The 11,745-nt window shown below is 34.4% G+C and overlaps 1 protein-coding gene across 50 annotated transcripts in view; it reads left to right on the plus strand.

Annotated features, from left to right (window-relative positions):
* The window catches only part of KCNMA1 (potassium calcium-activated channel subfamily M alpha 1), a 412,923-nt gene that overhangs the window by 393,840 nt on the left and 7,338 nt on the right, over window positions 1–11,745 (plus strand). For 28 of the 50 annotated variants that reach the window (XM_015866684.2, XM_015866674.2, XM_015866673.2 and 25 more), the window contains 4 exons: window positions 1,984–2,178; window positions 3,753–3,871; window positions 5,285–5,509; window positions 7,611–7,639. In XM_015866684.2, coding sequence (XP_015722170.1) covers window positions 1,984–2,178; window positions 3,753–3,871; window positions 5,285–5,509; window positions 7,611–7,639 — 568 coding nt within the window. Of the gene's footprint in view, window positions 1–1,983; window positions 2,179–3,752; window positions 3,872–5,284; window positions 7,751–11,745 lie in introns of those variants that run through there. The other 22 variants (XM_015866687.2, XM_032445593.1, XM_015866697.2 and 19 more) reach the window with 2 other exon arrangements.

Raw genomic sequence — 11,745 nt, forward strand, 5'->3', positions numbered from 1 at the left:
ATTGGTCAAGGAATATTGCTGATGAACTACAGGAGATAAGGAATTATGCTAATTATTTTAATTCTGCCTGGCAAATAATATACATTGGCAAAGGCCAAGAAAAGAGACCAAACTTAATGCAGATCTTTTAATTCTGAGATTTTTTTTATTTCTGGAAAAGTATAGCAAGTGGGAAGAGTTGCCAAAAGAAGGCAACTCCAACCCTCATCTCCATGAAATAAAGAAGTAATTAACTGAAGAATAAACAATAGTGCCTGATTGTCTTACCTGTCACCACTGCAGTTCCTATTAAACATCTTATAATCATTCCAAACTTTAATTCTCGCATGGAGTCAAAACAGTTTTACTTTATGTTAAGAAACTTTTGTGTTATCCTTGAATTATTACACATTTCAGCCACATGTGTATGAGATGGTTTGAGATTAGCTGTTGTTTTACAGTAATTCCTTCTGCCAGTATCACACTACCATCACAGTATGTTTTGTATTTAAAAACATGTACTGCCATACTCAGGTTAATTTAAAATATATGGGAGCTGATGTCATGCAAATATTTGCTTTAGGGCTTGCATGACAATAATAGTATTTTCCTCTCATTTTAATTTTATCAACAGGTGAATGGCATATATGCCTATGTAAATAAGCAGAGATGCTTGGAGTTATGAAATTTCAATGTAACAGTGAAAAATCTTGCCACATAGCATTCATTTTCTCCTGTTTTATCTGTCAGCTCAAGTAAACAATAAAACCAAGGTTTCATTATGCAAAGAAAGAATATCAAAGCAACAGGGATTGGAAGCCAGTTCTGTGTTTTGATCTCAGAATAAAACATTTCAACCTGTACCTCAGTTTACTGTGTATTACAAACAATTACATCATATAGAAAAAGCAGTGAATTTCAATGAAAAGTATTATTGAAATCTTTGCATAACATGCAGTGTTTGAGAATGCAGTATTCATTTTTATGTCATTGAATTACATTTGGTCCAAGTCCTAAAATCAACAAAAGTCATAAATCTAGTAATGTGAATCCCATGTATACTACAGCTAACTCATTTTCTTTTCATATGGTACACTTGCAACACTCCTGAAAACCCTGACATTGGTGTCATTGTAAATGATGGAGTCTTGTTTTTCTGGTGATCATTATTTTTTGCCCACTATATTGCACTGCAGATACTTAACTGTGTATCTCTGAACTATACTAGTATACTTTTAAGTGAACTTGAAAGTCATTCATGTGGCATTAAATTAATATTTAAAATGCTCATTGTTTGCCTGACAGACCAGCAATGCTAGAGATGCTGGCAAAATGTCAGTGTGGAGTAAATCTTCCCTAATAAACCACACTTACCCTATACCCTAGAGTTTTTTAAAAGGACCACCAGGATCCCAAACTCATCATACATTTATCTGGAATGAACTCAAGATGTTTAATTGATACATGCTTATGTCTGAACACTGTCAAGTCTCGTAATAAGATGTTTAGTACAATACCTCGGTTAGACTGCTAGAGTCCAGCCGCAGTAATAAGTAATGACATTTGCAGCACAAAGGCAGCTCCCCAACGAATTGGTGACAAGAGTAAAAAGGCAATCTAGCCTGTGTAAGCTTTAAATGTGGTCTGAATTTTACAATTACATGTCCTAAAGCCCATTATTAGACATGAAGGCATTGAGAAGGAAAGCAGTCATTGCATCACTACTAACGCCAATTATAGGAAACATAAATCATTCAAATTTTTGTACTTTAATAAAAATCAACCAGAATTGGTGTTTAAAAAGAAGGATCTAGTATAGAAGCCTAATGGGATAGAAGAAAATAGAGTAATTGGAGGCTGCTGTCTTTTCACTTTCTATATAAAATTATTTGAAGAGACAGCCAAGAACTTTAAACAGCAGAAACCCAGAAAAGTTGTAATTTGGATGTCTTCAGTTGTGACTTTAATGGTGTTTGCTTAAAGAGCTTTCTTTTATCTCTGCAGACATACTTCAATGACAATATCCTCACACTGATACGGACATTGGTAACAGGAGGAGCCACACCAGAGCTGGAAGCACTGATTGCTGAGGAAAATGCTTTGAGAGGAGGTTACAGCACGCCCCAGACACTTGCAAACAGGGACAGGTGTCGAGTTGCTCAGTTGGCTTTGTATGATGGGCCATTTGCAGACCTAGGGGTAAGATCATGAGACATATGTAGGACCAAAGGTGATATGAAGTCTATCTATTTTCTGTAAGAGTGAATTAAATATCTATTGTAGTGCATGTTTTCTATTATTTAGTTTCAAATAATAAAGCTTTTAGATGGCTTGACACTTTATACATAGGGTGCCAGGTATGCTCTTATGCTTTTTAAGATGTTATATGACTTGCTAGTCTACTTCCCTGAGTATTTCAAGCAGAATGAAAAGTCCTATGGCTCTTCTTACTCATGTAAAAATGTGAATGAGCTGACTTGGAGAAAATAACAATCCTACTAATAATCCACTCTGTATATGAAAAATATCTATAGCCTTACTGGGTTTTGATAGTTTTTTTTTTAGTCTTAGAATCATAGAATTGCTCAGGTTGGAAAAGATGTTAAAGTTCATCAAGTCCAGCGATCACTGAGTCTCTGCATAGAGCTTTAAGTTCTTATACTACACTTATGTCTGGCAAACAAAACTATGATGTTTTTCTGTTTGTTTGTTTGTTTCTAAATGAATTTAAATACTTGTGAAATCCTCATTTTCTGACACTTTTACTCAAATGTCTTAAGGGGAAAATTAAAATTTAAAAGTAGAACACTTCAAAAAAATGGCATGGCTGGATAACATGGTATTTAAAAATGTTTTCTGGGTCAAATCTTGTACTCTTGTTGAGAAACACCAGATTAAGAATTAAAGCCATTGAGAGCATACAGATAGAAGTAAAAAGCCTGTCAATACCTGTAAAAGTCCATTCATAGTTGAGACTAATAGCTCAACAAAACTCAGGATAACATTTTCACAAATAAAATGAAAAATACCAGTCCTTCAAATACTGTTTTGCCAGATCCTCAACTGCATTGTGTCAATGGACACTGAATGTATTAAACACTCGTCATTATTTAAGAATCAATATTTTAGATATACAAATAATAAAATAAAAATTAATGCTTCCCTACTGAAGGCAATAATTTTATATTTTTTTAATGAAATAGACATACATATTGTTTCTATTTTAAAGTGGGATATATGTAATTATTTAACTCTTCAGATTCCTTGTTTTGATTGTGTTTCTCAGTGAATTTATTTGTCAAGATGATAAAATGGCTGCTGCCTAAAAGGGTTGCAAATTCTAACAATTTTCAAACTACAATTAATGTAATTTGTAGAATTATGCATTCTTTTATACCAAAATTTGCATTTCCATCTTAAAGCAGATCATTAAATTTTGCTAGTTGAGTAACTTTGCATGGATCTTGGCTCTCCAAAATAATGATTGCTTAAAGTAATTTCTTATTTGAAGTAAAACATTTAGTTTATTCATTTACTTTGATAAAAGATTCTTATTTGTGACTAAAACAGGCTGTCTATACATTGTCATTTTGGTACAAACTTCTACTGAAAATCCACTTCTCTGTCATGATTTTAAATGAGAAAAGAGAAAAAAAAAATGGTGTTTCTTTTTTTTCTTTCTTTTTTTTTCTTTCTTTCTTTTTCTTTTCTTTTTTTTTTTTTCTTTTTTTCTTTTTCTTTTTCTTTTCTTTTTCTTTTTTTTTCTTTCCTAGGATGGAGGCTGTTACGGAGATTTATTCTGTAAAGCACTGAAAACTTACAATATGCTTTGCTTTGGAATTTATCGATTAAGGGATGCTCATCTAAGTACTCCCAGCCAATGCACCAAACGGTAAGTTTGATCTTAGGACATCTCTCTCAGTTCTTCATACTTCTGGATGAGGATGACCTAATGCCTGTAAGAAATCTAAAAAAGATGTTTTTTTGTTTGTTTGTTTGTTTGTTTTTTTATAATTTTGTAGCAAGAGATAAATCTTTGAGTACTTCGTGCCAAGACCAGGTGAATTAAAGTTCTAGGTTTTATATGATCATCATTTCCTCCCTTAAATAGAGGTTTCTCTGTTCACAGGCTGCATTTTAACTCTGGTAAAACTGAGGCTGAACTTGGTGCTTTAAACAGAATGGATACATTTCAATCTTTGCAACCCAAAGGCTATTTAGCAGCTCACTTGAAATGTGCACCGCTAGAAATAAACACACAAACCCAATTCAGAACTATCATAGCTATATTATATAATCATTACTATTTCATTCTTTTCAAAAGCATTGGCTGGACATGGCAATAAGCAATAAGCAACACTGCATCCCACTGAAGTGGTTTCATCCATAATGATTTGGACAAACTGTGCAGAAAAAATGATTTTCAGTTTAGATTTACTCTGTACTTGCTTTATTTGGGATTATTAGTTGAATTAATAAGTGACTGCAGTCCTTGAAGCAGTTAAGCCAGATATCTTGCCAGCACTGAATTTGAAAAGAGCTTGTGTGTTTCAGGATTCTTACTAATTCCTTTCTTATAAAGAAAGTTCCTATTGCCTTGTTCACATACAGTGCTTTTTATATACATGAAAGATTTTAGCCTTAAGATCTAAAAGCCTTTCCTATCTTTGAAAGAGATTTGGTTGCAGGTGGGATCATTGAGATTTTCAAAGGTTTTTTTCAGATCTGTATATGTATATTTACCAAGAAAAGATCCTCGGATTTCTCTTTATTAATTCCTTTTGAGGTCATGAAAATGACCACAAAGCTGAAATGAAGAAATAAATAACTTATAAATCTTTGCTAACTTGTGTTATGCATAGTGGTAATACAAAAAACAGTTGACGTTATTTAAATAAACATAGAGTAAGTATATACTTAAATATTATTGCATTTAAAATCCAGCTTTAAGTGACACTGCTGGTAGGTATATTGTTTTTTCTATCAGTATGTGAATCTATTTAGTAGAGTCACTGCATTTCAATGCAGCTAGGGAAAGGAGGATAAGCTATATGCTGTGTTCTCAGAAAAATCAGGATGTGGTTTCCTTGGAGAACATCCTACTCAGTCAATATGTCTGTTCTACACAGCAAACATTCAGAGTGATATCTGACATAAGATGGCACTGAAAAAAAACATGGTTATTATGTGAACTATAATCAAGTACACATTCAAGAAACAGAAAGCTGTATAAATGTTCATGAGATAACATCTCTAGAAGGAAGTTTTGTTTGAAATCTAAACATTCTTCCCTCTTTCTTTGCAGTTATGTTATCACAAACCCACCATATGAGTTTGAGCTTGTGCCGACAGACTTGATCTTCTGTTTGATGCAATTCGACCACAACGCTGGCCAGTCCCGGGCCAGTCTTTCTCATTCCTCCCATTCTTCCTATTCATCCAGCAAGAAGAGCTCCTCAGTTCACTCCATCCCATCAACAGCAAACCGACCGAACCGCACCAAGACGAGGGATTCCCGGGAAAAACAGAAGTATGTGCAGGAAGATAGACTTTGATATGTGTATCTGCTCCCACTGTGTGTGAAAATTTCATTCACCACCCATTCTCCCCAATTAATGTTTCCAACAGTAATGTTCCCTGTTTTCCCATGGAGCCCTCCCTTTTTGTACACATATTTTGCATATGTATGACAGTGTGCATGTGATTGTCATTTTTATTTCACCACCATAAAACCCTTAAGCACAACAGCAACAAAGCAGACGGACCAAAAGTTATTTATGATACTAGGGGAGAAAAAAGTCCAAAACCAATAGGCACACTGAAAACATAAATAACTCACTGCAGTTACCTACATATCAGAAAATATATTTAACATGAACACTTGTTTTTGATGTTAAATTTACACAAAGAAAGTCATTTAGTGCAGAAGTTTTGACATATATTGCAGTAGCTTTTTATAACTGTATTTACAGGAATTGCTACATTTATTTGAAGCTTATTAAATTAACCTATTGCCAAAAAAAAAAAAAAAAAAAAAAAAAGCCCACAAAAACAATAACACGCCTACTGCTTTTTCATTCACTAAGCTTAAATTGTATAGGGCTTATGCTCTTTGTATAGATAATTGTTAAGCACCTGCTGTATACCAAAGCAATATCAGGGACTTTTCTGCTTCTTCGAAGACTTTCTCTAAAATACCAGCATTTTGGAGATAGTGTTTTTTTCCCTGTAACACTGACGTTGTCTGGGCATAGAGTTGTAAAACTCCAATGGTTTAATTTAAGTTTAGGAAGAGTCTAATTACATATTAAATTATTATTCTGTCTATTTATACTGCCACATGAATAGCTATATTTTCTTTTCACTTTTGACATTTGGGATAAAAAGCCATATGTATCATAAATATTGGATGTAAGTCATTAAAAATTGCCTTGCTGGGGCTTTTACATCTTTAAAAGGTGAATTAGTCACCTTATGTACAGAATAAATAATGTTCAGAAAAGAGCAAGCATTTTTCTATGCTTAAGTATCAGTTCCTGGGGGACTTTATTCCTTTCCCCAGATGGTAGTTTAACTTTTCAAAGTTAGAGTGGTGGTATAAATCTTCCAATGAGAGTCCTAATGTGCAAAGATCCTCCAGAAATCCTGAGCCATGTTTTAGCCAGTTCTTTTCAGCAGGTGTGTGCCAGTACACGGTAAGCAGGAATACGTGGAGGACAACTGAGTGCCTTTAAGATCTGTGAGTTTCCTTCCCATTCGGGAAGAAAAAGTGCTGTGCCAAAATGGCTAATGAATGATCGGAACAAGAGAGCTGGGGTGGAAACATAAACTGTACTGGAGCATCATGTCTAGGCACTTGTGTATTCTCACCAATGACTCACCCAGCCAAACAGAGATTGTTGCAGGGAGTTACATAAAGTAGATGAAAGAAACCTATCCTAGGGAGCCACAAAAAAAAAATGATACTTGAGGTTTATCTTTTTTTTTTTTTTAATTTCAAATGCCAACCTTCTGAAATCTATAAATAGTTGTGGGTTGTGTGAAGAAGTTACCTGGGTGAGGGGTAGGAAGGCTGGGAACCCATGCCACCTTCACTGTCTACCCAGCAATAAAGTCTGTGGAGAGACAAAAAAAATGCTTGGATATGGGAGTGATTAGCATTGTATATGCCAACCCAGACAAGGTGCTTTTATGGTTAGTGCTGTTTTTTACCTTCCCCTTCCCAAAGCATGATAATTTTTAAGATTTGCTTGCTGTGTGAATTGACAATGAAGACAAGCACTTTTACTGACAAAACCTGTAACCATAGAATTGGGCTGCAGAGAGCCACTGCACAGTGTTAAGCATAACAATTGGAATACAGTACATATGTATGTGTGCATTCAAATGCAGCTGTAAGTCCTGTCAGTGAAATATGTTGCAAATTTTGGTTGCTCCCCTACAAATGAATGTATTACAGTTGCTCTTCATCATAAAGACAAATTCATGTTTTTCTTTTTGCAAAGAAAGTTACCATGTTTTGCCCTGAGAATATTTATTTCTACAAGGATGTGCCAGTTAAAGTGCTCAACAGGAAATACGACAATTTAAAAGCATTGTAAAACTTACATAGCTTACTTCTTTTTCTAAAGTGCAACAAGGATGAATAGAATGGGCCAAGGTATGACAATTAATGGTTCTGCATGACCTAGCAACTGCTGTGGGTTTCCTCCTATAACTTTGTCCTTGTGAAAACTTGTGGAATTAAACAAAAAAAAGTAGTTAAAAACTTTCTTCAGTTACTGGTTTGTTTGTTTGGTTGGTTGTTTTTTTGTTTGTTTGTTTGTTTGTTTGTTTGTTTTTGCCTTTTTTTTCCCTCCAAACCAGAAGTAAAACTGGCTGCTGCTGCTGCTGCTGCTGTTGCTCAACCCTGTTTTATTTTTTACCCTCTCATCAGCTTGCCTTTCTGAATGCACGTGTCCTCTTCTAAAGAACAAGGTTCCCACTCAATGAAGATGCCTATCCTGGTGCAGACATTAATTTCTCATTCCTCATTCCAGTTCCTTTCCTCCCCTCTTTTTTCTCCCATCCTCCATGTATGTTCATTAGCATCTTTTTGTGTTGGCAATATTGACTGAAGATAGTGGAAAGCAGTTATGCATTTTGGAAGAATGTTAATGGCCTTGACACCAAAATGCTTTCCCATTAATGTTTTATCTGTTTTCCATTTAGTAGAGGAAGGAAGGGTGTTAATATGAAGCCAGTTGTCATCTACTAAATGATAATGATTTTATTAAAAAATAATATTTGTGTAAATGTGCAGCTCAAGTAGGAAACATATTAACAGTCTACATTAAAGAAATAACTTGTCTACTTTGTGAGCAAAAGAAGATGAATGCCTAATATGGGTGTAAATCTAAATTATCTAGATTGTTCTGAAATTTAATTTTCTTCTGTCTTCTGACCTTAAGTCTGCAGAATTAGTTCTTACTTTTAGTTATTCTGTGAGCAATTTTCACATTAAATATAGTTATACAGACCAGATATTTGTTTATTGAAGAGATGAAGATGTTCTGCCATGGATATACTGATGAAATTGGAAGGCTGGTCATTAAATGTAGAGGTTCTGGCACACCAACAGGCTATTTGGCATGGGTTCCCACTGGTGGAGTCAGCCATTTTCCATCATGAAAACTCGAATTTGTTTTGCTACCTTAAAAACAGAAAACTCAACAAAAGCAAGTTCAGAATAGTATTTTTGTCCTGAAATGTTAGCTGCCTTGGACCAAACTAAAGCCCCTGACAGGGAGCAAGAATAATTTCTTCTTTCTCTATTCCTACAAATTACTTCCTACCTACCTCATGTAAAATATTCATCTGCTAAACAAGAACTTCAAAGTAGGTGAAGAAAATTTTATTTTTCTAATACAGGAAGAAATTGTAAGGGAGAATTTTTGGCTTGGTTTTGAACAAGGGGCTTATTTGTGGGACAAGCCAAACACATCCCTGTCAGCCTCATTTGAAACTGATGTCATGAACTAAAAAAAATATGAATCCCTTTTAAAATATCTGTAAGGTAACCTGGAATTATGGTGAGAATACAGACTCAGTAAAATTTGCATCAACTTTAGCTGGTACTTTCTTTGCCTCTGCCCTATTCAGAAGGTGTTTCACAGTGGCATTTATTCAAATGTGGTTACTCAGGCCAGAATTTTTAAAAACCAGGGCAAATAAAACCCCAGCTGGTTGAGAGAATGTTATAGACATATTAAATAATCCGTATTTTGATCACTTTATTTTTAATTATTAATATTCTTATGCTGCAAGGAAGTCTTACACAAGCAATTAGCACTTAGTTATTTTTTTTGTGATGCAAGTATGAAGCCCTGAAGACCTCCATGAATGCATATGGGTACCAAGAACCCACTGCAAATGCAAGTGTATGTCTGAGAGGAAGGTAATTGTTTTCTGCTTTGTGATACTTTTGAAGTCACTTAGACATTCCAGCATCTCTCAAGTGATGGTGTCAAAAGGAAATCCATCAAATAGTGGACTTTTAGCTCTCTTACTGAGCTCTATTAAAAAACAAAAACAAACTAACAAATTAAAGTCATTGATAACTAGGCTTGTTCTCACTGTAACGTATGGTAAAGGTCACTATGCATGTCCCAGAAAGGAGAAGAACAGGCAGGACACAACAGCCAACTACCCACATTGTAGTGGATAAATCAATACTTGAAGTCTTGATTAAGAAAAGAAACAAAACAAAACAAAACAAAACAAAAAAACAACAACAAAAAAAGAACAGAAAAAAAAGGAAAAAAAAAGTCTTGATTTTTAAGGAAAAAGTTTATTTTTAAGATGTGTAAAGTTCTCTACTAAGACTTTGGCAGACTGTGAGCATAACAAAAAAGACTTAGAAGTGTGTAAGTGATTCAAGAAGGATATTTAGTAACTGGGAGCAGAATACGTCAGTAGTAAATATGGGGAAAGTCACTCCTCCTGTTTCAAAGGTAAGTAAAGTGAGTAATGGACTTCCACAGGAATTTCATCATTATATCATTAAGGATGATTTGAACAGTAGAAGAAGGACAGGAAAAGTGAAACATCAGGTCCAAGCACTGATGCAGAAGACAATAGTGCCTGGATTAAGGTTTCATCACTGGCAAAAATAAATTTAAAAAGCAAAAGAAGTCAAAGAAAATAATCTACAGGTTTCTGCATTTACTAATTATCTTCTGTATTTATTACTTGCCAGGTGAAGGCATGAAGATGGTGTCAGTTTCTAAAGATCAGCTTCCTGGACATGAGTTTTATTGTAAAGATTAACATATAATTATCTTGTGTTGCAGTTCCAGGAAAAGCAAGTGCTTTTCACTTGCTGCACAGCAGCATACTGCAGCTCATCCATAGCACCAATGCAGTTCTTTCCTTCCTTGCTATAAGACTGCATGAACTTGCAGCAAGTTCTGTTTGTAAGGAAAGTTTGTGCACCATACACTAAGAAAGAAACTGGAAATAAAAGTTCACAGTGCTTAACTTGCCTCAAAATGATTTTAAACACAAACCATTAGAAAAATGTTAGTTTGAAATTGTTTATGTGATCTTGCAAGGCTTTTAAAACATGATAACCATCACACTTTACACCTCTCTGAAAGGTTAGTTTAATCGTAGATCACATAAAATTGGTTTTCACAAATGCATAATGGTTCATGTGTCACACTTGAACTAAATGGTTTTTTAAATGGAGCTGAAATTATTTTGATGTGTACACATTCCTAGATTTTTTGCTATAACCTTTCTAAAACCAGCTCCCATCAAGAGCTGTTCCCTTAAAGTCTGATTAATAATTCAGATGTTCTGATGACTTTAAAAGATCTATGGAATTGAGGCTTTTTTGCTTTTTTTCTTTTTTTCTTTCTTTTCTTTCTTTTTTCTTTTTTCTTTTTTTTTTTTTTATTTAACTGCTTGACAAAAAGATAAATGAATGTAGAAAGAAGCAGTAGGAGTCTGGCAAGCTGTAGATCATCTCTGAACAGATTGTAACTTTATCATTCTGTCAGGAAGAATAATTTAGAGCACTTAATCAGTTAGCTTCAGTGTGCAGGATGTAACATTATGAATTCCTATCGTCCAATCTGTTCAAATCAAAGGGAACTTAATTATAATAGGTAAGAGAGAGAGAGACGTGGGAAAGAAAACATTGCTCAGACTCAGGCAACTTTATGCAGGTAGAAAAATATTTACCTTCATCCAGAATGAGTAAGATATTTCCAAAAGAAGAAAACTATATTTTTGATAATGACAGGAAAAGCATTACAGTCATTCTACTTCAGTAATTCACCATTAATTAATGATACAACTCCTTTCTATAGTTTTTAAAAATTATTTTAAATGCATAAGCTCAGATAACAAATATGTCAGTAAAAATAATGGATTAGCTTTCCTGAGTTTGGGGTTTGTTGCTGGGTTTGAAGTGTTGCAACTTGATGCTTCAGGTGTCTGAGTTAAGTGACTCTGGAAATTAATCCACTTCTTTAGAGACCTAATTTTGCAGCTAGTTGCTTATAGTTGCTTATTTTTACATATCTGTGCCTGGATAGTTGTTGCTCTTCTTGCTCTTCCAATTTCTGTTTCTAAGATCAGCCCCCTAAGGTGAATTTTGTTTTTTATTATTTATTTATTTATTTATTTATTTATTTTTAAATAAAGGAGCACCCCTCCCACTCTTTTCCTGATTCAAGCCCAAGCCCAGAGATAGCAGCATTTCAGGGGTAAGCTGAGGTG

This window comes from Coturnix japonica, chromosome 6 (assembly GCF_001577835.2).
Source record: "Coturnix japonica isolate 7356 chromosome 6, Coturnix japonica 2.1, whole genome shotgun sequence".
NCBI classification, from domain to species: Eukaryota; Metazoa; Chordata; class Aves; order Galliformes; family Phasianidae; genus Coturnix; species Coturnix japonica.